The sequence below is a fragment of the Lonchura striata genome, chromosome 18 (genome assembly GCF_046129695.1).
Source record: "Lonchura striata isolate bLonStr1 chromosome 18, bLonStr1.mat, whole genome shotgun sequence".
In the NCBI taxonomy this organism is placed as follows: Eukaryota; Metazoa; Chordata; class Aves; order Passeriformes; family Estrildidae; genus Lonchura; species Lonchura striata.
Window position 1 is genome coordinate 12,366,916 of NC_134620.1, and position 26,996 is coordinate 12,393,911.

General features: G+C 46.5%; 1 protein-coding gene across 6 annotated transcripts; it reads left to right on the top strand.

Moving 5' to 3' along the window:
- Nucleotides 1-23: 23 nt before the first annotated feature.
- Nucleotides 24-26,876, top strand: RHOF (ras homolog family member F, filopodia associated). 6 transcript variants are annotated; one of them, XM_021532704.2, is made up of 5 exons: nt 16,965-17,129; nt 17,279-17,366; nt 23,389-23,498; nt 24,217-24,351; nt 26,443-26,876. In XM_021532704.2, the coding sequence occupies exons 1-5, from the start codon at nt 16,965-16,967 to the stop codon at nt 26,605-26,607; spliced, it is 663 nt and encodes a 220-aa protein (XP_021388379.1). In that variant the 3' UTR covers nt 26,608-26,876. The 6 variants fall into 6 exon arrangements, 1 of the variants encoding a protein (XP_021388379.1); XR_013340930.1 differs by lacking the exons at nt 16,965-17,129; nt 17,279-17,366; nt 23,389-23,498; nt 24,217-24,351; nt 26,443-26,876 and adding exons at nt 24-168; nt 739-1,848; nt 4,859-7,516; XR_013340931.1 differs by lacking the exons at nt 16,965-17,129; nt 17,279-17,366; nt 23,389-23,498; nt 24,217-24,351; nt 26,443-26,876 and adding exons at nt 626-1,848; nt 4,859-5,081; nt 6,153-7,516.
- Nucleotides 26,877-26,996: the final 120 nt, after the last annotated feature.

The following is a 26,996-nucleotide window of genomic DNA, read 5'->3' on the forward strand; positions in this document are numbered from 1 at the left end:
CCGCCGCCGCCCCGCCGCCGCCGAGCGCCGCCGCATGGGCCGCCACCGGGACGCGCGGGTTTTTTTTCCCTCCCCGCCGCGGGGTTAACGGCATGCGGGGGGGCGAGTGGAATCTGCCCGCTGCATTTACCTTAGAGCAAACTGTTTCTAAACAAGATGGACCTATAGGTGGGACAAGTTGGTTTTTTTTTTTTCGTTTTTTTTTTCTCTTTTTTTTTTTTAGGGAAAGACTTCAGCGAGCCCGGGCGACCGCGGGGGCGGGTGGAGCGCGGACCCGCCGCGCCGCTGCGGCGGAGAGTGCGGGGGGGGGGGGGGTGGCAACACACGCAGAGGAAGGGGTGATGGAAGATGGGGGAGCAGCTTTGCTTATTAAAGGTCCGGAGCCCTCGTCAGCCAATCAGCGGGGAGGTTCCATTTTGTTTTCGGTGTTAGAGGCGGGCGGCGCGGTGCCCCCGGCGCTCGGCGGGCGCGGGGCCGGGCGGAGCGCGGCGGGCGCATGGCGCGGCCGTCCCGGGGCGCGGGGCCGCGGCGGCCCCGGGAGCGGCCGCGCCATTGGCTGGGGCGGCGGCAGCGCGGTGGGCGCAGCCAATGGGAGCGCGGCTTCCATGGGGCTTGAGTTATTAGGCGGCGGGGTAAAAGCACCGCGCGGCAGAAGCCAAGGAGAGGCCGCGGGACCCGCAGCCATTTTTCTGCAGTGGAGCGAAATGGCCAACTGGGCTTTTCCTTTGTTCCATAAAGGGGGATCCGCCATGTGAATCCACACCACGCGGGGTGGTGGGAGCCTCTAGCACGGTGCCAGACGACTCACTGAAGAAGGAGGATTTAAATATATAGATATATCTCAAACCCTTAACAAAAAAAAAAAAAAAAAAAAAAAGTAATGCGGATTTTTTTCACCCTTATGATTCGGGATCCATCTTTGTCTTGTGTAACTAGGTCACGGCACACCCTATGTCAGCAGTTAACAATTTCGAATGCCAACAAAAAAAGAGTAAATACATTCTTTTTCTATTTTTTCATTGTTTTGGGGGTTTTTAAGCTTTAAGCAGCTCTGATGACTGAACAATAAATTTGAGAGACTTCTCTCTTGTATTAAACACTTGATTCCTGGCCATTTTTATTAACTCCTTTGGTGCTTAAAAGGTAATGTTTTAAATATGGGTATAGGAATAGTAATTTCTGGCAAAAAAAAAAAATAAGGCAATTTTACTATGATAAGCTTTTTCTCTTTCTTTCCTCTTACATTGTAAGTACCCAATCCATTCTGTCCTCGCTAAGTGTAGTTTTCATGTTAATGTTACTGAAGTGGTCCTTATTGCTAAGCCTTCATTTGCATGTCTTATGTTTTTGTCTGTTTAAACCAATTTATGCTTTTTGAAATATTTTACTTATAAAGCAAATTATCTGGCTAAGATATGCTTAAAAGTTGTTTAGCACCAGTAAATGTTAACTAGGTGTTTTCACACTGACATGTGCAGCCTAAAACTATTGAGGAGAATATTTTTAGTGTCTGCGTGCTCTGTGGAAAAACACTGAACGTCCTTTTTATGTACAGAGTAAATCTGCCACAGGAAGGTAGATTTAAGCCTCGAGCAGGAGTCCTCGCCTGTGTACGGTCAGTCAACATAGCTGGACTTTTTCTATAGCTTTTTTTCCCCCTTTTTTTCCTCTTTTTTTGATGCTAGACCACTGTCACACAAAGATCCATAACTTATCTTAACAAGATCCGCTTTGCCTCGCAAACTTACGAGAGAAGTGGTGATACAGATCATATATATACTTATAGCCATTATTTTAAAAAAGAGTAACAACTTCACCTTCAGAGCTGCATTCAACTATGGTGTGCGGGTAAGTAAACCCTTTTGCCCTTGCAGAGGAACAAATAGCCCAGGCCTGTAGCTAATGGTATTGTCCTGGGTGGAAAGATCCCAATGGTCGTCTGAAAGCGGTGGCGATCTCCTTCTCCTCAGAAACATCTAACAGTACCTCTGAAACGTCTGTTTTCAGGGAGGGATTTGATTTCTCTTTCTGCACAAAGCTCTTGGTCGTCCTCAGCCCTGGGTGGGTTTGGTTTTTTTTTTGGTGCGGAGAGACGCTGTGAATCCATTGCAGGCAGGCATTACGTGGCTGTTAAATTGAAAGCACAAAAAAAAAAAAAAATCTGCCTGTGAACAGTAAGATGTTAGTGAGGTTGATGTTAAAAAAGGCGAGAAGGCGGTGGTGGTGGTAGGGATCCCTTACATGTTTTATCCGTCTAATTACAGAAGCTCGACAAAAAACAGGCAACAAAATGGGGGGGTGTTTTTCACGACGGTGAGTCTTAATGGCGGATGTCTCCCTAGAAAGCACTGTAAAATCCTTCATACCGAGAGGCAGTGACTTGGAGAGAGGGGGGAAAAAGGAGGTCTGGAAGTATATCCAAAATGAGGGAGTTTCCTTCCAAGTGAGGGACCCTTTGCAGCCTGAGTGTTACAGATGGAGAGCCGTGACGCAGTTGATATTCACAGCAGTTGTGCTTTAGTGCCGCCACCCAGCCCACGAAAATGGCCTCCCCGCCGAATTCTGGTGGGTTTATTATGTGAAAGGCTGCGGCAGCACCGTGTCCCGGGCGGCGGGAGGGGCGGGCACGGCGCTCCCGGTCGCGCTCCGTGTTGTGTGAGGGCAGCCGCCATCATGGCTTCTCCTTCCCTTCGGCGCCGCGTTCTCCTCAGCGCTGGGCGGTGGCGCGGCGGGCTCTCCCCCCGCTGCCTCCCGGCGCTCCGCGTCCCGGGCGCTGCAGGGAAATGATGGGTTTGGGGTGTTGTTTTTTGGTTGGTTTTTTTTTTTTTTCCCTTTTCCCCCTCCCATCCCCCAGCGCTTTGTGAGGGGCTGTGGAAGGGCGAAGCTGGGCAGGGAGCAGCGGCTCTTTCTCCCCGCGCACAACATGGCGGGAGCGCCCTGCGGCAGCGGGGCTGGCGGCGCTCCAGCCGGGCCGGGCGGGGGGGCGGCCGGCCGGGAGGACAAAGGCAGCTCGGATAATGCCGGCTGCTATAAATAACACCGCCCTTCCCCCGCCGCAGCCTCCTGCTCTCTTTATAAAAACAGCAAGCCATGGAAGTCGCCTAATGCAGAGGGGGGGAAAAAGAGGAACAAACAACACCACCCCCCTTTCCCTATACATATAAGGAGAAAAAAATAAAATGCACAAAAAAAATTAAAGCCCGGGCGGTGTGGAAGACGGGGGGAAGCAGCAGCGCTGGCCGCGGGAGGGGCCGGGCGGCGCCGCCACCTCCCCGCCCGGAGCGGGTGCGCCGGGGGGAGCGCGGCCGCCGCTCCCCGTCACATGGCTCTTTGTTGTTTTCCTTCTCTGCCTCTCCTGGGCTGTTCCCCCTCCGCCATCACCCAGCCGGGGCAGCGCTGCCCTGCCTCCTCCGGCCTGCAGCGCCGAGCTCCCCGGGCCCGCTCGGGCAGGGCTGGCGCGGAGCCGGTGCCGTGCTGCAGTGGAGCCGCCATGGCTCGATGAGGTGTTACATGTGGCGTCTTTTTTTTTTTTTCTTCTTCTTTTTTTTTTTTTCCTTCTGATTTGTTTTTTTGGTGGGATTTTTTTTCTTTCCCCGAGCAGATTCTGCTGCAGCTCGCTTTGAGTGGAGGCTGAGGGTTATCTCGGAATTTCACAATCCTCGCTGTGCTCTGCGGGGAATTGCAGCTTGTGCTCACTGCAGACCCAGAGTAGGTGAGCCAGGAAAGCCTGGCTTGACCAACCACTTCAGAGGGCAGGACAGGGAGGAAAAGCAAACACTGTATAGAGGTGGCCTCCCTGGTAAGGCTAGAGCAGGACCGTCCTGCGGACTCTGAGGGAGGGAGAAGGTAAGTGGCTGCTTGGCAGAGGCTGTCTGCGGGAGCGGCATGTGCCGGGCAGGGTGCGCCCTGCCCGCAGCTCCTGCGGCTCAGCACAAGCCGGTCCGTGGGTTTGTACAACCTGTGCTGTGGTATGTGCCGAGGCTCAGGGCTGTTTCCCTGCGAGGGAGCAGGGTGCTGCCGCGAAGGAGGCACCGCAGCCCGCGCCTTTCGCAACAACTGCGCTCATCGCTCCATTCCTCGCTCCCCCCCTCGCTCCTCACCGGGTCAGCCTCTATGTCGAGAGCAAGCGACAAACCGTCCGCACAAAACAGAACACGTTCCCATGGAGGGGGAGAAAACCAAACAAACCAACAACAAAACCAAAGCTCTTCCGCAGTGCCAGGCTGGCGTTGTAGCGCTGCGAGCCCTGTCGGGAGCTGCGGCGCTCGGAGCCGGGGCCGCCCGAGCCGCCGCTCGGTCCTTGCCCGGCCGGGAGCGCCGGGCCCGCGCTGGAGTCAGCGCTGAGCACCCGGCCCGGGTCACGACGGCTCCCAGTGACCGTCTGCTGGCAAAATCAGAAGGAACGGTGACGTTGTTCTTAGCTGAACACCATTAAAATGCTCTTCTGGTATCTCTCAATAGAGGTGGAAAGCATTTCAGCTTCCTGGAAATGGCCGAAAGAGGCGACGTGTAGATCAAAGTACGGCGCAGAGCTGGGCTCGTGTTTGCAGGGGGTTTTGAACTGTAGTGAGAATGTTTCTGCAGCTTGCATCGTAATGAGTTAAATCAGCACGTGAAGCGACTAAAAAAGGCATATTTAAACAACATCGGGCTATTAACTTTCCTGGGATTTCAGATTTACGTGTAAATATATTTGGCTGTTAGCAATACCAGCATTTAAACCATAACGTTGATCTGTTCAACCCTGAAGCAAACCAGTTCTGCCTAACGCAGCTTTGAAGCGACACAGCCAGACCATAATACTGTGGGAGCTTAGACAGCTTTGTCTGTACTTGCATCTCTCTGCATATTTTTCCAGGACTCTGATCTTTGTCTGCGATTAATCATTGTCCAGGACGGCTGTTCCCGGTGGTAGAATCCATGAAGTGCTCCAGCTGGGAGAGGTCCTAACGCGTGTGCCTGGCGCTGCGTACGTGCAAACCAGGGCCAGAAACTGCTGGGGCAGCAGGCGCTGGACAGCGAGCCTGCCGTGCCGCCCCAGTGAGTTGTGTGAGTCCTCAGCACTGCTGGAAGTTGTTTTTGTAAGTCTGAGCCGAACATTTCTTTCCGTTTTTTAGAGTTTCTAAATTACTATAATGTTCAGTGTAGTTTAAAAGTCGCCAAGGCAGTTGAGACCAGTTGTGCTCTCAGAGTGGGTGGTTTCATGGCTGAACCTCGTATCTGAAAAGCAAAATGTTCTGGTACAGCGTGTTTAAATCCCAGAAAGGTCAAACCAGACTTTCATACTTGAGTTAGATTGACCCTGGTTTGCTGCGTGAGACTCTTTAGATAAAGAGATCTTTCAGGGGAAAGGGGGGGAGGAAAGATTTTTTTTTTTTCTCTGAACAGCTTGTGGTGACTCTGTGCACATTCTTGAAGCAAAGGAGTTTGTTCTTGCCCACAGCGTCCCTGCCTGGCATTGTTGAGTGGAAAACTCTTATGCTAATTATATCACTGTCTGTTATCAATAAGAAGTGATTTAATTTCTTTGGCAAAGTGTTGCAACAAGAGCAAATTAGATTGAGAGGCAAAGTGAAATAAAAAATATGCAGCTGTTCTGCCAAACAATGATCCTAACTGTTTACAACATTTTGTTTTAGACTGCCTTGTACACAGAATCCTTTATATTGAAGGTTTTAAAGTCACAATCCACTGCTTGTGCAAGGAAACTAGATTAATAGATTATAAAAGACAAAAGAGACCAAGGTTCATCTGGTTCAACTTCCGGCATTATGCAGGTCTCTTGATTTTTATGAATTTTTGGCTTTTTCTAATTTGAAAGAATTTAACTGCAGCATAGCTGTATCTTAGATAAAGATCATATTTTCATTTTCAAATGGGCTGTGAAAGGGAGTAAAATAAGGGTAAATTGTTTCCATCAAAAATCTACATGACAGACTAGAAATCAAAGTACCTTCTTAAACTTGTCTAGTTTCTGCTTTCAGTTTCTGGATGTGTCTGTCCCTCAGTCTCCTTGGCAGAGGAATTCTCCATTACCAGATTTCCATCCTCTCATAGCTGTGTGCAAGCTGAGCATTTAAACACTCCGTTCCAGGCTGCAGAGCTCCCCCTCGGGTCCATCTTTACTAATCCTGTAATTGTTCCTGCTCCAGTTTGTCACCATTTTGATCTGGGCAGAAGGGGACAGAGCCATCGGCAGTGACCGTGCCCAAGCCAACAGCCCTCCTGGCTCAGATGTGTCTGTCAGGCATCCAGGGATTACTCCAGCCTGTGTTCAGCTGGTTTCCCAGCAGGGCTGCTAAAATACTCTCGGATCTTCTCCTTCGTAGGATGACAACCCTGTACTGTAGGATTGTGCTCTTTGTTTTGCATGTATGGCTTTGCTCTGGTCCTCTTGAAAACTCTTAGTGTTGTTGCTTGCAATGGCCTTTTAAAATTATTATTTTTATTTGATACTCCCTCCTGATACTGCTTAGTGTCACCTACAAACTTGGTTGGTTATGATTTTATGTTTTCTTCCAGATAACCTATCTGCACTGTGGGTGTTTCCTGGTTCCTGGTGTGTGTACACACACCTCAGCAGTGTCAATATTGTGTCAGGAGGAGGTCTGGTTCCACACCATCCTTTGCCACACCCCAGTTGCATGGGAAGAAAGCCCAGTTTAGGAGCTGGAAGGGAGCCAGAGGCACACTGCAACACTTGCCTTCCCTGGTGTCTATTATGTAGCCATTAAATAATGCAGAGCACAAAACAGGTGGTTGCAGGACCCATAAAAGAAAGATGAGAGGTCAGGGGCCGGGTGGTTACAAAGTACATTTTGAGACCTTCCTGTTAGATGGGGTTTTTTTTAGACGTGATGCCTCACTACATACTCTGTATCCAGAAGTTCATTCAAGACCTAAATACATTAGGGATGTCTTCCCCCCTGCCAAATATGAGGTTGAAGGAAGGAGGGGAGAAAATTACATAGAACAACACAGTCGCATTAGACAGTTTTATTTTTAGGAAACCAGGCTAAGAATATCAAAGGAATATTGAGAAGGAATATGGACAGGGTATTTGCCTGTTCAGATTTTCTTGCCATGAAATTATTCATTCCTTCCTAAGAACAGCAGATGATCTGTCTAGGGAATTGTCAGCCAAAATAAGCAACCTGCTGACAGATTACACCTGTGCCCCGGCATGCTCTGAGGATGCATGGGATGTGAGCCTTGAACAATGACAGGGAATCACTAGGCTGTGTTGTTTGGCTGCCGGAGTGCAGAGATGCATGGTGACACCCAACAGTGGAACAAACGCTTACTGTGTTTAAAATCCAGACAAATTTTGATGGATATGTTGGCTATTTGCCATAGCAGGGGGAGGGGGGGTGTGTTACTTTTTAAACTGTATATGATCATATTATTTCTGCAAGTATTATGACAAAGCCACCTCTGTAAGGTAGGGAGTGAGTGCTTTCAGAGATCTAATCTTTCAAGGGCTATAAAGGAATAAAGAAGCTGTTTCAACACCTGACTTGCAGAATGTTTTGTGTTGCTTCTTGCCTATTGAAATGCTGCTGCCATTGAAATGCTGTGATCCTATCAGGATGTAGAGCTGGTTATTTTTTAGAATGCTTTCAAGCTTATAAAAATCATGAAATAAATCAAGACGGCTGGCAGTTCTAATCAGCATTCTAAAGCCATTGAATTACAAAACAGTTCAGTGCTTCATGGCCCCTGAACAGTACAGTTCCACAAAAATAAAAGAGGAAGAATGAAAAGAATGTACCATTTAAAGACGCTGGGCACTTACAAAGCGTGCATCAGAAGGAAATGATAATACAAATAAGTAATCTAAAAGGATATTTATGCACTAAATTACCTGTGTCTCTGGACACTTCATTAAACAGTCTGATATGATGGTAGCTGGGGACCTGGAAGCCATTTTAACACATGCAGCACATACAAGGAACATTCTGATTATAAGTGATGGAGTATAAAACGTTGCAGCCAGAAACCGATGACAAAGATCAAATGGAATGAGTTCAGCTTACAAATGAGAGCAGTGCCTTCCCACTGGTGCGATGCGACACGAGACCAGGACTTTGCTTTACCCTTGACATTGCCACCATTACTCTCAATCGTGCAGTTAAGGATTTGCATCTTGATTTATTGTTTGACAGGACGGTGGGGAGTGCCCCAGCTGGTCCCCCGAGCCCCGGGTTGCAGCGGCGTGGGCCCGAAGGCGCCGGCTCGGTGAAGGCTGAGCCGTCCGTGGCTCCCTGCGCTACCGCAGCTCGCAGTTGCTAAGCAGCTGCAGGGCTGTGTCTGCCTGTGCTGTGCGAGGGGAGCAGCACGGCTTCCCCTTGATCGCTGGAGAGGAGCCGGCAGCATGGAAACGGGAGCAGTGGGCATGGTAAAATCGCTCCGTTCCTGGCTGGCTCACGGAGCCGCTGGCAGAAAAGCTGGAGCAAGGAGAAGGGACACTCGGTGGAGCAGGGGGTGGCAGGAGGGGCGGGTAGAGCCAGCATATGTGCACAGCAGAGGTTACAAAGACAGCAGATCCTGGCAGAGCGGGGGGCACGCACCGAGGAGAAAGGAATGGGAGAGAGGCCAAAGGCACAGTTCAGAATTTAAAAAAAAAAAAAAAACACACCAAAAAAACAGAAGGAGAGTGTGGCATATGGAGAGGGGAAATAAAGCAGAACTTGCACAGCCTGCAAATAATTGAATAGAAAATACAGGAAGAGGGAAGGAGCTTGATTCATTACTGCCCTTCACCTTGTGGAGACAGCTACACCCAGGAAGAGGAGGTGTGGAATACAACAGCATCCTTCATGTTTCACTGTGAACTGTAGGTTTTACATTTCAACCCCTGCCATTTGTGGTTTTCTTTCATAGCCCATGCCTTTTGTTCAGACTTGACTCCTGCAGCATCTGTTCTTATCTTTGTCTACTTTCTGAGTTATTTTTGAACTTGCTTTAGTTTTCTTTCTTTTTTTTTAGGTAAGTTTTAAATTAAAATACCTTTTCCAGATATTTTCGTTGTTTTAACCTTCAAGAGGGCAGCCATTGCTAGTTTCTAACTGAAGTTAGTTTCCACTAAACCCACACAGCCATTGCTGCATTTCTGCCTGTCTCTCTCCTGGGAGCTGCCGATGCAGGACAGGGCTCTCTTTGCTTCCTGACACCTTCCACTGCACATTGTCTTTCCCTTTCCCTGGGCAGTGCCTGCCAGCAGTCCGGAAGGACTTGCAGATAGCAGCATGCAGGAAGAGGTTCCTGTGGTAGTGAATTATCACAAACTCCTGACGTGTTGCATAAAGGAGAGTGAAAAAAGTGTCACGAACATCTGCAGGGGGTTCTGACCAAAAGGGATCCTTAGTTCCACCACCACTGCCCACATGAAAAAGCACTTCATGGTGTCTGCGCCTAACGTGCACTTGGCAGTGGAATAGGAAATGCCAGTGGAGCTGGCAGGGAAGCAGGAAAGCTGGACATTCCTCTCCTCCAGGCACAGGACTGAGGGGCACGGCTTGTGCAGCAGGGTGGGGAGAGGAATTTAAGCTCATGCAGCTGTTGCTGTGCTGTGACCAGCCCAGGCTTGCTTGGAGGCCTTTCGACTGAGAACACTTTTTCCCAGGTCCAAAATTGAGTCCTAAAAGGAAAATGGAGGAGCCCATTCATACTTAACAGTGGAAATTATTTGCTGCGGGTGCTGTGTGTGTAGTTCAAGTGAATAAAGTACTTGACAAATACATAGCCAGATGTGTTCTGTACTTAGAAAATTTTTGTCTAAGGTGTCTGATTCGTGGGGATGCTGTATTTGCTTCCTTCTTACATGTGCCTGGAGCCCTTATCTTTGAATAGGCACTGTCTGTACTATTGTTAGACTCCCAAGACCATTAAAGATCTTGAGGCACTGACATTTTTCAAGCAGATCCAGCTGCCATTCACACAGGGGCATTTTTAGCCTTATTAGAGATCCAAGTTTAATTAGGACAGTTTTAACCAGGAAATCTCCCCAACTCAAGAAAACAGGGCTACTATGTTAATCTCAGTAAGCAATGAGGAACTTGACAATGTGCCTGTTGTTATGAGGAGATCCAGGAAGGGTGAGATGTGTGTAGGAAGGGTAAAACACACAGGAAATGTGCCATCAAGTACAGAAGTGTAGAGCAGGGCAGGGTGGTGTGCCAGACCCAGCACTGTCAGCTTGTTGCTCTCTGTGCCTGCCCTCACCACCCCACACCAATGCTTGAACACCTTCCTGACCCGCTCTGGTGACTCTCAGCGAGGACATCCAGCCAGGCCGCTCTGCAGTGTCAGCCCAACCAGCTCCCACAAACCTGACACAGGCCAAGAATCACAGCTCTAAAGCAAACATCACTCAATTACAACCTGGTTTTATTTCCAGCGCCTCAAGTTATTAATTAACTTGCTCTGAGCATCACTGTTCCTGTCAGGGTTTGCTCTGGCCAGGATATGGCTGCTCTCAGGTCTGAGAAATATTCAGTCTGGGCCTGTGCTTTGCCTGGCCATGCTCTGACAAGCCACAAGCTCCTCTGGGTCCTGCCAAACCTCCACCTCTATGAATGAGTATCTTGCCAGCCAGACAATGACAGAGCAAGTGCTTCCCACTTAGCTTTACCCATACATCCAGCACTCCACAAAAAACAGGCAGAATTTTTGGTGTCCCCCATATAAATAGAGAATTTTATCATCTCTTCAGTCTGCCATTGCTGCCTTCCTGTGGGAAGTTTGCACAGATACCAGAGGGGAGAATGCAAACTTCATGTTAATGTCAGTGCTATGCATTACTCAGCAAAAACATGGCCCTACTTCATCCATAGTTCATTCTCTTATAGCCTACTTTACCATCTTTTATTCTCCCCATATGAATATTCCCAGTTTCCCCACATCCTTGTCCAAAAGGTTTGAGAGCTTCCTGCCTGGGCCAGGTATGAGGGTGTAGGAATGAGGTGTTGATCAAAGCCTGACTCATGACTCTGTAAAACACACACTTATTCAGGCCTCACTATAGCTCATATAGTGAAAAGTATATTTAGGAAGCCAAACCTGGGTTCACTTAAACTTGATGTTCTCTATAGCCCACACAAAAAAAGTACAGCTCCACATATTTCAGTTTTAGGGGAATCTTCCAACATAATTTTGGGGAACATAACCTAGATTTGGCAATCCACAGTTGCCTCACCCACTCCATATTAATCCCTCCTGTGTAAGCTAAAGCAGCTGAATGCAACTCCTCCCTCCCCTGGTGCTGTGGTCATCTTAATTAACACACACTCCTCTTGAGTTCAGTCTTCCCTTATTTCTGAACTAGCAAGTACATTAAAAGAAAATATCCCTATCCACAAGGAATTACATAATTTTGGAACAAGAGAAGGGGAAAGTGATCTGAATGAAGCAGATACTGCACAGAGCGCTCCAATTTTGAAAAAAAATAGCATCTCTGTGCTTTCTGGGTTAGGTGGAATGTTGGGTAATGAAAACACAGGCAGACCTAAGCCAGAGGGATTTTAGAGGTTATACAAAAGGGATTGGTTGGATGCTGGCTAAGAACACATTGTGTTGCAAGCAAAGCTGTTTGTAGCCCTTTTCCCTAAATTTCCCCAAATTACTTCCTGATGGGATGTGTTCTCTGCTGCAGATCTGGATGCAGAAGAGCATCTGATGGTGACTAATTTCATGCAGATCTGTAGCAGATCCCTGTTCTCTGTCAGCCATGAGCAAGGCTGTGCCTCACTCCTGAACCCACTGCTTCTGCCTGTTCCCTTGGCAAAACCTAGCCCAGCTCCCAAGGCAAACACAGCTGCAGATCTCACCTGAAATGAGGTGTTTTGAATCCCTCTTTCCACTAAACCTCCAGATTGCCTTCCCAGCACAGAGGCTGGGGATGAGATCCAGCATTGCTGTGATAGCTCTGCCAGCCTGTGGTGACAAATTCCTGCCCATGGCTCAGGGAAGCCATGCCAGCACTTCTGGGAGCCACACATCCCCAGATCCGTGGAGGCAGAGCTATGGAGATGCTGGCAGACCTGCTCATTTCATGCTTTTTAGAGATCACTCATTGTGTTTGATGTCCCAGAAAGGCATAGGATGATCCTAACCTTGTGTTACCTATTTTTCACAACAGAATTCAGCTTGAGAGTTCACGCTTTAGTGATCAACAGAAACTTGAAACTGCCTCTGAGCACCTACTTATGAGGATGAGATGTTACCACATTGACTTACTTCAGGCTTGTAAAATTGGATGGTTTTCCCCCACAGCTGCAAAGCCAAAAACTGAGTTTCTGATGAAAGGTGAAATTCAAAATACAGTACTTTGGCCGTGCATGTATCAGGCAGGCCATATTTGGCCCACACAATTGGCATCCCTGATCTAAAGAATACCAGAGAAAATAACTAAGATACATTTTGTGTTCCCTATCAATCAGGTAGTCCTGAGTGTTTGTTTTATGAATAAAGTTTGTCCAAACTACATCAGAGTGCCTGAAAATTCTCTGCCTGATTTTGCTGAATTGTGTGTCTTAATTTGTCTCACACCTCCCCCTGCAGACCCTTGTCCTGTTGTCTTTCCCAACCCTCTGAACTCCCTGGTAGCATTTGGACAGATTTTACGTAGAGTTTATCCAAAGATTTCTGCACTGATTTAGTGCAGGGGCTACTTGAGCCAAGTGAAACAGGAACTATTTCTAAGGAATGAAAAGGCAGAAAGGAAATTTTCTTATTGAAATATAATTTTTCCATATTACTTAATAGTCTGGAAAGTTAATGCCTTTCTGGCAGCACTTCCCACTGGGAAAAAAATATGGTTCCTACTCAGCCAAACAACAGTGTAATAATGCTTTAGGTTGGGTTAAATGTCTCAGAGATTGGCAAGTGTCACAGCCACCTTGCCTTCAGTGAAAAAGGCAATTGAGAGCTCTTGTGGAACAAGGGATTTACATCAGTAGGAGCTACTACACAAAAAACCAGGCACATGGCAAGGTTTGAATAGATGGTGAATCATGTGGCCCAAGGGATTTTTTGGGGTGGGGGTATGTGTGTAAAATATCAGGCCATGAGGACCAGATGTTTGAGCTCTGCCTGTGCAAGAGGAACAGCGAGAAACACTGCAAAAATGGAGACAGAAGCAGCTGAAAGTCAAGGACACTGGGGAGCTTTGATTTTGGAAATTGTGTGGAGGGTTTAGTGAGGGTCAGAGCAGTGCTGGCACTGTGAGCAAAAGCACAGCTGAAAAACAATTTTGTTCATTTGTTCTGTAAACAGGAGGAATCACCTTGAGTAGTATACACCTGCTTTGTCATAGGCTTCTCCTCTCACACTGATTCTGTCACCAGAACTTTGTGCTGTGTGCAGGGACAGCTCAGCTCTCCCACATCATAATTCCCCCTTCCTTCTGTGCCCTGTCCATAATAAATTCCCTGGGGCAGAGACTCCCTCAGTAAGAGTCTGTGTCCACTTGACAAGCTATTGTTGGCCTTGTACAACATCTGAAATTTATCAGAGATTCACTTGACTTACTTGGTAAATCCCATTCCTTAGGCTCTGTCTTTCCCATTGTGAATCTTTCAAGGCATTGCTCTTGCTCAGTACATGCTGGAGTGGGACTTCGTAGCTGAAAACACAAATAATTAATGTCACTGGTAATGTTAAAAAATAAATATTTAAGGCTCTGTCTTGTTATGCACTTTTCTTAACTAAGTTTATGAATATTCCCTTGGACATAAATGGGGTTAGTTGCTGTTATGTTGAAGTCTTTGTAAACTGGGGTTTGTGTTATGAAAAAAAGATTAAGTGTATTTCAAAAACATAGTTCTGATGACAATAAGGAAGAACAGGTCCCCATTCTTATCCAGTTTGTGTTACCAAACAAACTAACAATAGGAGTATGCAGCAGATGGTGTGTACAAACACTATTGAACCTAACCTGTGAGATTTTTTTTTAGGTGTTGTCATAACTAACCTGAATTACCCATCAATACCATCCAGAGTGTTAGGACATCTTTTAAAAATCACAAACTCCTAGCAGTTTTCCTAAGCAGTGTGCTAACCTTTCACTCCTTCCTAACTTTTTCCTTGGTGATTATGAAGCAACAAATTGGCACCAAGATTGGAACACAAATATTTTCCATACCCCATTAATGCCCTGGTTTTGTTGTGCTCACTGAGAACCTCCACACGCACATTGACCCCTGAGCTGCAGATGTGTAAGCTTTTGATGAAAGAACTTGTGCCAAAATCAATATACAGGCCAAAACTGAACTAGAGAAGGACACTTACAATTAGTAATGATTATATTTGAATTTCAGTAATAAAGGGTTGAATCTTCTTCCATATAAATCAGTGGCGCAATTCCATTTTAGATTTTGCTTTTTTTCTGGAGTCAGTAAATAGGCTCAGCTTTTGCCCAAAACTAAATGATATGCCTAAAGCACACTAAAGCATAGCTGTTAATTAAAATTAAGTACATGAGACACTGAAATGTTGTATTTCATCCATAGTAAGTTGACTTCTTACAAGTAGAAGATCCATTAGTTAAAAACAGTCTTTGGAGTGTTTACAGTTGTATTTGTAATCTTCTTATTCTGTGTTGTTTCATCCCAAATCTAAAGGTGTACAAATCTAAAAGTTTCCTGAAGTATAGAATGTACAATGAGACAAAGCAGTGAGAAATGTAAAGATTGTTTTTTGAGGCTTGGGGAAAAAAGCCCCAAAAACAAAAAGAAAAAGCAAAACTTCACAAATCAATAACGAACCATAAAATACTTTTATCCCCCTGAAAATCCCCTTTATGGCAATAATTGACTTGAAAAAAAAAACAAACTAAATTCTTCAGTTACAGGATGACTGTTAATTCTGCCTGCTGATTGTATCATACATAGTGTGATACTGGGTTTTAGCCAGGTCCAAATAAATCATTTCAGGATAAAACAAATTCTTTCCTGGCCCATCCATTCCTGTGCTATTGGAATGCTCTTGGCCATTACACTGGACAGGAGCTCATGGCTTTTCCTGTGTTCCAGATAAGATTTATAAGACTGTGGCTCGTAAAGCATTTTTTGACAGTTTCGATGTGCTTGCATCAACTTTTTCCACAGAAAAATGGTGAATTTTAAATAGGTGTGAATTTGACCGCTTTTTTATTGTTATAATTTGAGTTATATATACACTGTGTTAAGTCTTACAGGCCCTTTTTCTTATCTATTGCAGAAATATCCTTTTCTAGCTTTTTGTTTGCCCTGTGCACAAAGCAGGACCTTCCTTGCCCGAGTGCAGTGGTGTTTGTATTGGGTCTGGAAGGCCATCTAGTGACACAACTGCGCAGGGGAAAATGAGAAGCCTTACTTGAATTGTGTTTTGGATTTTTTTTTCCTTAGTTGAATTAAACGGTCTTGCTACACCCCAGCGTGTCCTTAGGGGTTTGTTGCTATTCCCACAAGCGGTATTAAAAAAAAAAAAAAAAATAGAGGAAATTTTTATTTCTTAAAAACAGTCTTACTTGAGATAGAGAACATTGCTAATTACTGCCAGGAAAGAAACATGGGGGTTTTTTGTGCTGAGTGGTGGTAGATTTGCACCTAAGAGGGTCTGTCCAAAACTCAGTGTGATTCCCCTGACATGTGTGTTGGAACCAAACATAACCCAGCAGTTATGATCCTCTTCCAGAGCCAAACATACCCAGCTGTTGTGATCCCCTGCGTCCCATGGTACCAAAAAACACCGCGTGGAAGCCTGGGGCCACCGCATCTCTGCAATTAAAATTAGAAATTCGGGTTTAATTTCATTGCAGCTCACCTTGGGTGGTGAGCAGATGATGAGCAGAGCTGTCAGTTCTTTCCCGAGCAATAAATCAGTGGAAAACAAGTAGTGAGTCACTGCCAGCACCAAGGTGCCTTTCGGAGGGTGCCTCGGGGGTCTCTGCCCGCCCTCACCGTGCCTGGCCGGTCACACATCGGCGCTGAGCCGGAGCGCTCCCTCAGCCGCTTGGGAACCGTTCCCTGTGGGAAAACAAATGGGACGGGAATAAATAAACGGGGGTGGATGGGGTGTGTGGGTGGAAGGGCAAAGGGACGAGGCCCGATGGTCCCGGGCCTCGAGGGCTGCCGGCGGGACGGGCGGCGCTGAGGGGCCGCGGCGCTGAGGGGCCTTCCCGCCGTGCCCCCGAGCAGCCGCGGCCTGAGGGCGGCCCCGGGCCGGCCATGAGGGTGCGGGCGAGGCTCCCCCAGCGTCCGGGCGAGGCTCCCCCAGTGCCGGGCGAGGCTCCCCCAGTGCCGGGCGAGGCTCCCCCAGCGTCCGGGCGAGGCTCCCCCAGTGCCGGGCGAGGCTCTCCCAGTGTCGAGGAGAGGCTCCCCCAGCGTCCGGGCGAGGCTCCCCCAGCGTCCGGGCGAGGCTCCCCCAGTGCCGGGCGAGGCTCCCCCAGTGCCGGGAGAGGCTCCCCCAGTGTCGAGGAGAGGCTCCCCCAGCGTCCGGGCGAGGCTCCCCCAGCGTCCGGGCGAGGCTCCCCCAGTGCCGGGTGAGGCTCCCCCAGTGCCGGGCGAGGCTCCCCCAGTGTCCGGGTGAGGCTCCCCCAGTGTCCGGGAGAGGCTCCCCCAGTGTCGGGCGAGGCTCCCCCAGTGCCGGGCGAGGCTCCCCCAGTGTCCGGGCGAGGCTCCCCCAGTGCCGGGCGAGGCTCCCCCAGTGCCGGGCGAGGCTCCCCCAGTGTCCGGGAGAGGCTCCCCCAGTGTCCGGGAGGAGCTCCCCCAGTGTCCGGGTGAGGCTCCCCCAGTGTCCTGGAGAGGCTCCCCCAGTGCCGGGGGGGCCCGGGCGGGGCTCTGCGGCACCTGAGGCGGCGGCGGCCCCGGCGCGGCCAATCCCCGGCGGGGCGCGGGCGGCTCTGCCCGCCCCGGGCGCGGCGGGGAGCGGAGCCGCGTCCCGGCCGCGCCGCGCCCTCAGCGGGCCCGCCGCGCTCCCGCTCCATGGACGCGGCCAACGGGGCCGTGCCCGAGGGCGCGGCGGAGCGGCCCCGCGGCCCCGCGGCCGCCCCGTCGGGCGGGAAGGAGGTGAAGGTGGTGGTCGTGGGCGACGGAGGCTGCGGGAAGACGTCGCTGCTGATGGTGTACGCCAAGGGCTCCTTCCCCGAGGTGAGGGGCTGCCATCCCCGCGGGGCTGGGGGCCGCAGCCGGGCCCGGCCCCAGCGCTTGGGCCCCGCCGGCGCCGCTTCTCACAGTCACAAGTCCATTAGGGTTGGAAAAGGCCCTCTGAGATCATCGAGATCCTTCTCCCTTTGCAGCAATACGCGCCCTCTGTTTTTGAGAAGTACACAACGAGCGTGACGGTGGGGAAGAAGGAGGTCACCCTGAACCTGTACGACACCGCAGGTAAGGGGTTCCACTTTCCTGCGAGGAGCAGCCCCTGTGCGGCCACTGCCGCGGCACCACCCCGGCACATGGGCCTGGGACTGAGCCCAAACCCGGCCCAGCCTTTCGTAACTTCAGGCAAATAAGCAGAAACTGTGTTACTGTAAAATGTTGCTCCTGTGAGCGCACACATCCCCGTTTCTGTTCCAGAAGATTTTTTCAGTGTCTACTTAAATCAGCCCAATATTTGAAGACCGTAAAGTTGCACAGGTTTTCAAATTGCTTCTCTACCAGCATAGTTTAACCATAGCATTGCAGGTAAGACTGCTAGAGATGAAAATACAAGCAAACCAACCACCATTACCTGTTGCATATCAACCTTCCAGAAAAAAAAGGATCGATTGTCTAATGGCAGTTCTGGTCATCGACTCATTCATTATCTTAACAACCCAATAAATTCAGAAACATCAAATAGCAACCATATCTGGAAGTATTAAAACCCAGTTCCCAAATGCAAAGCATAATACAATCAACCAGGAAAACATTTTAATTTTCTGCCATGTGTGATTGAATAGGGAAGGAGAAAAAGGCTGGTTTGTGTTCAGAGTCAAAAGCCTGTGAAAAAGCTGATAGTTGTTCAGGTTCATTTGAAGAACTTGTGAAATGGTTTGTGTTCAGCTTCACTCAAAGTTCCCAGACTCTGTTATCCAGCTGCTTTCCTAAATGAACCCTAAAATTGACACGTGCTTGGTTTCAGCTCAGTGTAAATCACCTGTTTCAGTTCAAGCCTGTGGGGTTGTTCCAAATTTACAGCAAGACAAATAAGAACCAAATGCAGTCTAGTCATTTTTAATAGTAATAAAACACACTTATCTTCTTGTATGCTGCATGTGATAGCTGAAAACATAATTTTAAAGGCTTTTAATCTAAAAGTAAATTTCACTGCTAATTTTTACTACAGTGTAGTAAGATCCCGAGCAGCCAATTTGCCAATGTGTCTTCTTGTGTTAGTGTTACTGTTCTAAGTCGATTTAGTTGGGATAACATACCTTCTACTGAATGGCAAGGGGTTTTAGTCTGTCTTAGAGGAAAAGAGAAGGACTGGAATCTGGTGTGAGCACCCAAAGAGGAATTTTGTTAATACAGGGTGTTGGCACCAAGAACCTGCCACTGCACTCATGATTTTTAAGTTTGTTTGCTGTCAGTGTGGATTTTTTGCCTGTCACATGGTTCCTGGCTCTCATTTAAAATCCCCGTGCCACACATTCCAGCATTTACCTTTGAAGTCTCTTCCAGGCTGTAAGGAGCATGGCCTGGATCCAGAGATGGCAGTGGGCTGGGCAGGTCCAGCATTGCAGCACTGAGCTCTCCCGAGCCTGGCAGGAGTGCACAGCTCCTTGTGTCCCAAAGCTCAGCTCTGCACCAGACCTGCACCACCAGCAGCCCAGGGACTGCTCACTGAGCTGGTGGCTTATTGCAGAATCAGGACATTTTGGGTGGGAAGGGACCTTTAAAGGTCATTACTCCAGCCCTGTGCAATGAACAAGGACGTCTTTAACTAGATCAGGTTGCTCAGGGCCCTGTCCAAGCTGACCCTGGATGTTTTCATGGATAGAGCAGCCACAGCTTCTTTGGGCAGCCTGTGCCTCATTGTGAAAAAATTCTCCTTTATATCGATTGCAAATCTGCCCTCTGATAGTTTAAAACCATTATCCCACGTCCTGTCATTTCCCTGTTCATGCATATAACTACTAGTGTGTACTTTCCACATGGAATTCACAGCTGTAAAAACTGTTTTGGACTAAAGCACTGCTCCACTGAAGAACAGTGGGGTGTATTTTGTGTCTTGTGAGACACTTTGGGAAGTGGAGCTGCCATTGTTGGTGTGAAAGAGCAATTGCTTTCCATCTCTCATCTGGAAACCTCGAAACCCAACATTTTTCACCTCCCAAAACAGCATAATGGCCACAAGGCTACAAGTTTCTTGAGGCTGTTGACACTTGTATCCTCCCTTCCTGTTAAATTTATTTCACTTTTCATAAGATGCAGCAAGAAAGAAAGCAGGGAGATTGTCACCTGGGTTAAGACATTTAATTGGGAGGGAGGAAAATGTGAATTTTGGTTCTGTTTCAAAGCTGCTTACATAGTTTTATGTTACATATCTATAAACTCTGTCAAAGTCAAGCAGCTTTTCAGGCTCTTTCTGTAACTGGAAGTTTTGCTAGAGGAAGGACTCACTTGAGTACACATTTTAATCTCATCCTGTTTTTAATAGTACAAAACTGATGTTGAGTTCCTTAAGGCTTAGACTAGAACAACGAGTTGTGTATTTTTAGGATCTTGCTTGGGGCAACACAAAATAGAGCTGGGTGTACTTCAGCATCATGGAAAGGTAAAGGACAGGTTCAGCTCCATGGGCTGTTTAAAGTTGGAAGGATTCTTTGTATTGTCAAGTTCTGTGCAGCTCTAACCTTTGAGCTTACTTACTGAGGAAGGAGAACACAAACAAAAAGCTTAAGAAACAAATGTTTCAAGATACTAAAGGTATTATTTTCTTGACAAGAATTTTGGTAACAAGTGAACTTAATGGATTAGTGTAAAAATGTACCAGAAAAAGAATTTTTGGTGTGAGTTTTGTACTGTGCTACTGTGTCTTCCTCATCAAACACTTCTTGCTGTTGCAGGAAGTTGGGGGCACACACATGCAATGTGTAAAGGCTTTGTAACGTCACTTGTCTGGTCTGCAAGCAGCCTTTGCAGCTGCTTTTTTCAATTAGAAGTTTCCACTTCCAGCTGTGCTTGGCAGAGGCAAAAGCACTGAGAGGTGAATGAACTCTGTAGTTTTTCCATGCCAGGGGAGCAGTGTCGGTGCCCTAGGTGCAGTGCAGACACGAGGCTCAATTCCTGGTGCAGGAGTTTCTCAGAGCAGAGAGCAGAGCACTGCTGGGCTGGGGAGGAAGTAATGCCTCATCATTGTGGGTACTTGCTCTGACAGGAAGCACATGCAAGGCCTCCAGTGAGGTTTTTCAGGTCTCTGATGACAGAAGCACAAGGTCTTCAGAGAAATTATAAAAGCCAGTGAATGCAAAATAACTTCTCAGAACTTTGGCAGGGAAGTTATGCCTGAGTAAGACAAAAACCCCATTTTTTTCATTGATGTGTGCCCCTCCTGCCCCAAGTATCCTCTTCTACAAGTTTTCCTCCTGCCAAGAATGTCCATTTCCCAATTTGTTTTAAACTGAATAGGGAAAAAACACAGCTGGCAAGCAGCTCAGAGGCTGTCACTTCTTTGGTGGTGAATGGACAAAGAGGTGAGGAAGAGCAGACAGAGGTGAACATGCACATGAGACTGAGACCTGTGGTTTCACTTCTCCTGTTCACCCTCAGCCACCACCAGAGCTCCCTCCCCACCTCAGGGATGTGGTTACACAGCATCTCCCAGAGGCACGCAGGACTGGCAGCTTGGCAGAGAATTGGCACATTTTACATGAATTCAGTTGGGTGGAGTTTTTTCTTTTGAAAAACCCCAAGTTTCTGATGATACAATGAATTGAGGAAGACAGAGAGGTCACAGTTGTGCTCACACGTAGGCAGATACTTAACCAACTCCTCCACAGCATGTTTTGTGTTAACTGGGGAAAGAAAACAGCTACCTGTGTTTGAGGAAGGGCTTTGCACACAGATTCAGTTACTGCTTAGGTTCACCTCTGTTCCTCCTTTTTAAAACTCTTAGAAAAAAGACCTAAATCTCTGCCAAATTAGCTCTGACCACAGGCTGAGCAGCTTTACAAAAAAAAAAAAAAGTCTCCCAGGCTCTTTCTTGCATTTCACCAGCAGCACTTGAGGACAGGGGGTGAAAGAGATTGTTTTCAGAGAGGGGGATGTCTATGTTTAGATACAGCTTGATCTGGGTCCCGTTACATCCTCAGCAGCTGAGGAGCTGCATCTGAGCTTCTAAAGAGCAGCTTCCTTCTCCTTCCCTGTGGGTGCTGAAACCTAAGGTTAAGCAATTGCCATCTCACCTTCCCCTTCTGCTCTCTGCACCCCACCCCATTCTGCACTCTGTATCCAACATTCCAAATGCACACGGAGCCGTGTTTTATACAGCATTTTCTCATGCATTTATTGTTTGCTTTAAAATCCATCACTGCAAATGGATTTGAAGATGAAGGAGCAGTTCACCAGGGCATATCTATAGTTTTTGACCTGCAATACAACATATTGTGTCACATAACTAAATACACTTTTTCTGTTATCCCATCCAGGAGAGTGTGAATTTAGAGGTTTGTTCTGATTCCAAGCAAATAAACATGTTCCTCCCAAAGGGACAGCCCTGTTTGCCTCACAAATTGCCAACAACAACTTGGAGGACCTTTTAATTTTACAAGTTATATTGTTAGAAACTCAGAGGCATGAACTTCAACAAGGAAAACTTTACACAGCACTAGAGGAAGTTAGGAGGGGAAAAAAAGTTTGGCACCTGATGTATTTAATGCATTTAAGGGATTATCTCAGCAACAAAATGGCAAATTGGTTGCAAACAAGTAGATGGTTTGGGAGAATAAGAAGGGATAAGCACTACAATCTTTGCTCTGAATGTTTATACAACATGCATAATTTTGTCAATTGTGTATTATTTCTGGATTAAACCCTGAGATATCAATCCCTCTTTGTCCAGCACCTCCCCACAGAGCCCACAGCTGTTGTGGAAGCTCAAATACAAAGTGGTCCAAATCCAAGATTCCCATTGTACAAACATCTCAGGCAAACTGAGTTATGCCTTATCCAGCAGGGATTGTCTTGAAATAAAATGTAGCTCAACCAATCATTTAAATTAAGGAAGGGAGAAAAATACTGTAGTATTATTTGCCTTCTAGTATTTGCAGTTCTTCAGATTGGTGACAAAAATTTTGGCAAGTGATGAATACATGACTTTGGACTGAGGCAGGTGCCAGAGCAGGAATCATTGCTGTAAAGTTGGGACACACTGAAATTTTCTGCATTCCTTCATTTGAAATATCAACTTGAAGATCTGAGACGTGGAACTTCCCTGTAGGGCAGTTTCTGGTCTGTGTGTGGATTGTGGTGACAGTGGGAAGGAAGCATTCCCAGTTGTCCTTTTGGAAATTCAGTACATCACAGACATATGCCTGATTTCATAATTCACATGACAAATACACATTCTAAAGACTGCTTGAATCATGCTTTCTTCCTTATTAAATAAAAAAGATTGCTTTGTTGTTGGTTTTTTTTTCCTGAGCTGCCAGCTGTAGCTGGGAATTACTGCTTTCTTGAACTTAATCTCTCAAAGCAAGACACCTTCAGACCCTGGCATGGTGATTACTGTAAGGGGAAGAGTACAGGTCTGAAGCAAATCAGCTTCCTCTTGTCACATCACGTGCTAGAATATCCCTAATCAGAAGTATGACAAATCCCCTGCTTTTCCAGAATTCAGCAGAATTCCCTTAGATCTGCTGGGGAGTCTTGCATCAAAGGCCAGTTAAGCCTGGCTCATGCTGCAGCATGCCTTGTACAATCCTGTGTGTAATCACTGCTTCCTCTTAGCTCACCAGGCTGGGAAAAAGCAAGTTTGCCACTAAGGTTTCTACTTCACCATTCCTGTCTAGCAAATACAGTGTTTCTTCTTGTCACAGCATCACATGTGCAAATGATTATGGGGACTGTCACTGTCAAATTGAAAATATTTAGTAATAATTAGCATATTCCTCTTGATGACTTTATTTTTGAGCAGTAACTTGACAGTTGGTGTTTAGAACTGCTTCTAAGTCCTTAGCAAGTGAACAAAGCAGGCTTTTTATTAAAACCTGCTGAGGATGTGTTCTGTATTCTAAACCATGTGTTTTGTCAGTGAGGGAGAATCTTCTGTACTCAAGGGAAGGAATTTTACAAGTATGAAAAACTTGCAGTCTGTGCAATTACAGTACCATTGTTCCTGATCTCCAGTATGTGTCTGTACATATCCCCATTGTTGTGTTTGCTCAGGACAGAGATTTCTTCATCCAAACCATCCTGTGTGTTTCAGGGCAGGAGGACTACGATCGGCTACGGCCACTTTCTTACCAGAACACCAATGTTGTGTTAATTTGTTACGATGTCATGAACCCCACTAGCTACGATAATGTAGCAGCCAAGGTAAGAGGTTTCTAAATGAATTACACATGCCTGATGTATGACAAGATGTCAGATTAGAAATGCTGTTGCTTTTAGTATCCTGTACCCTGGGCGTGTAGATGCCCAGATCGCTCATCCTGCGCTGAGCTGCAGGTCACAGACTTTAGAGCTGGGGCTCATCTCTCCATGACTCCCAAGTGCTCAGGACCAGGGTTGACTCTCACTAAAAAGATCAAACAACAGCAATTAAATCACTGTTTTTCTGTAGCAATGTCACATGACTAACATTGCACATCTTAAAGAATACTTCCATCACATGTGTATTTATTTGCAGAGAAGAGATGAGAGCAACCACTTCTCTGTGCAGGGATTTCTGTTATGTTCCAAAGCATTCTTGGACCTAGCACCAGGAAAACAAAGCAAGACTTAGTCCAAATTCTGTTTTGAAATGTGGCTTTAGAGGAGCTCCTCAGAATTTAAACAGATGGTAAATAAACATTTTGGCATAGAGACAGATGACACTATGTTTTTATAAAGAAGCTGACTCTGGGCAGGAGTTTTAAACACTTATGGGATGTAAATAGTGCAGGTTGCCCCCCCACCCCACCCCACTAGACTAACTCCAAAACTCTGAAATTGCAACTTATATTAAATGCTGCTCAGCTGTATTGTTTTGATTTCAGGAAACAAAAGACAAAATAAAATAGCAGATGTCAAGGTTTTGTTTTTCTACCCCCAGTGGTATCCTGAAGTGAATCACTTCTGCCGGGGTGTCCCGCTCGTGCTGATCGGCTGCAAGACAGACCTTCGGAAGGACAAGGAGCACCTGCGCAAGCTCAGGGCTGCCAAGCAGGAGCCCATCACCTACAACCAGGTAAACTTCAGTGTTTCTACAGTGGTGGCCTCTTGGCAGGAGATATAGCACGTGATGGCATTGCTCCTCACAGGTATGATCACAGAGGCTGCAAAATTTGGTGATCCAGATAAAGAAATGGTTGACAGCACTAACAGAGGTTTCTGTAAGTTCTTTTTGAAAGTAGCAAATCACCACCCATTTTTAGTGCCAGTGTAAAGAGAAATATGAGCAGTTTTAAAGGACACAACTATCTGCTTTCTGTGCTCATTACATCTCATTCTTCTTTCACAGTTGGGTTATTACTGTTACAAGTTTGTAAGCCTTTAACAAGTTTGCTGGACTTCCTTCATAATTGTTATTAGTCTACATTGCAGCCATCACTGGTGCTTTGGGCAGTACTGTGATAAAGACTGGAGATGTTAGGAAACCCATTCCAGTATTAAATACACTGACCATTCTGGAATAAATGTATTTTGCAAATCCTACTTAGAAATAAATCCCTTCAAGGCTAATAGCAAGAACATCTGCAAGGTTTCTCTGACATGAGAGACTGTTCTTTGAAGTCTCTAAAGTAATCTCAAGAAAACTACATATTATCAGTCTCTCTAAGTGTTATGAAGCAGTTAGATTTATGAGTAGTTTTATGTCACTGGCATAGCTGCCCTAGGTACAGGAGAAAGAGTGATGGAACAGCTTGTCCTATTCACACAAGACCTTTCTGCTCTGGTCCTCCAATTTTTATTTTTCTTTTTTCTAAACTACAAAGCCATCCTTCTCCTCTCACCTCAGAGCAAGAACAGCAGCTCTCAAACTGAGACACATGTCCAGGGAACAGGGTCAAGTGCACTATGACCTTGAGTGAATCACCACTTCTTCTAAACAGCAGGAAAATAAACTGCAACTGCATCACCACAAAACCATGCTGGGCCTTTTAGTTTGTCTCCCTCGCACACAATATGAGATCCCCGCCTGTCACTGTGAACAGTTGCAGATTGTCCCTCGTTTGCATGAATAAATCCCTTTATCATCCTCATATGAGAGAGGTTCCAGGCAAGCAACAGACACTTCTGGCCAGTCTGCTGAGGCCTCATGCAGTTAAACTCAAGGTTTGCATGTTATACAAACTTTGCCTCCTATGTGAGCCCTCCCAGTTGGTTTTTCCTCCCTGAAATATGCTCTACCTCAGTTTTTCACAGCTGATGGCACCTTGAGCCACAACACGATGCTTCCCATACCAGGCACAGAGGATCTGAACAGTATCTGCCACCACTGCAGCTTACAAACAACTGGAAGGAGACAAATGGCTTAAATATGAAGAAACATCACCCCCCACTCCCCGAGATTACAATGAATAATTGCAGAGTCTGTGAGCCATGGGTTGTAGACCTGGAGTACACAGTAAAAGGATCACAAGCATTCAAACATGGGGGCTGGCTCTGCAATAAATGGACAAAAGGGACAATAAATGGATCACAAGTAAGAAATCACTGTGCTTTGTCTGTAGTGATTTCATACAATCAGCATTGCATGGAAATATTTTAGATTCAAGCCTGTTCCCATTGCATGGCTGAGAAATGCAGGCACCCGTTTGTTTTTGTGAGGATTTTAGCTGAGCCCTTGCAATGTTTCAAAGCAAAAGTCAAGGTTCCTGCATGTGCACCAGCAAAACAAGGCAAAGCATCACTGCAGATTCTGTTCTTGCATGTGACATTCATTACTAAAGGTGACATCACAGAATAGTTAAGGTCAGGCCTGAAAAAAATACCACCATGTAGACATCTTATCCTCACTTAGGTACCTACCTCAGCATTTAGTTTAAAGAAATTCAATACTGGGAATATTTTTGTGCTATCAGGACTGCATCTCAAGAGTCCCTAATGCTCTGAACTCTTAGACCAGGCTTTGGTTCAGCAGAGTGGAAAAACACCAAGTTTATTTACAGTGCTTCAGTTTATTTCCAATGCCACTCACACTCTAGCACTGCACTCAGAGGCAGCTTCTTTCTTCATGATTGCAAAGATGTACAAATTAATTCCCTTTCTTCCCAACTCACTTTCCTTCACTCATCCACCCAACTTACATCTTTTCTTACCTTTTTGTCCTTTCCAGGGTGAGGCAGCTTGCAAGGAGATTAACGCACAAATTTACCTGGAATGCTCAGCAAAATGCCGTGAGAACATAGAAAATGTTTTTAAAGAAGCCACAACCATTGCACTGAGTGCCATGAAGAAAGCCAAGGGCCACAGGAAACGGAAAGTATGCTCAGTGTTATGATCTGGACTGCACAAGAGCCAAGTGATTCAGATTGTATAAAAGTTTAACTTTAAAGCCAATTTTTTACATATTTGTACTCCTAGGATAATTTTTATTTTAAAAATTTTTATTATTGTTAGTATTTTTGCACTTCTGTTACACTGTTCTCACGGAGTTTTCAAACCTGTTTATCACAGTTAACTCATGCTGTGTGCCTTCACCCATCTGCCTTTTACTTCTAAGTGTGAACAACTCACTATTTAAACTGCAATGAACAACAACTGCTACTATATCACTTAGTATTGATGTTTTTCTTCCTCTGCAGAATAATTGTGGCATGTTAGAGCTACAATTTACTGCCTTTTTCCAGTAGAAAACTCACATGTTTCAGAAGCAATGTTAAAGCAGCT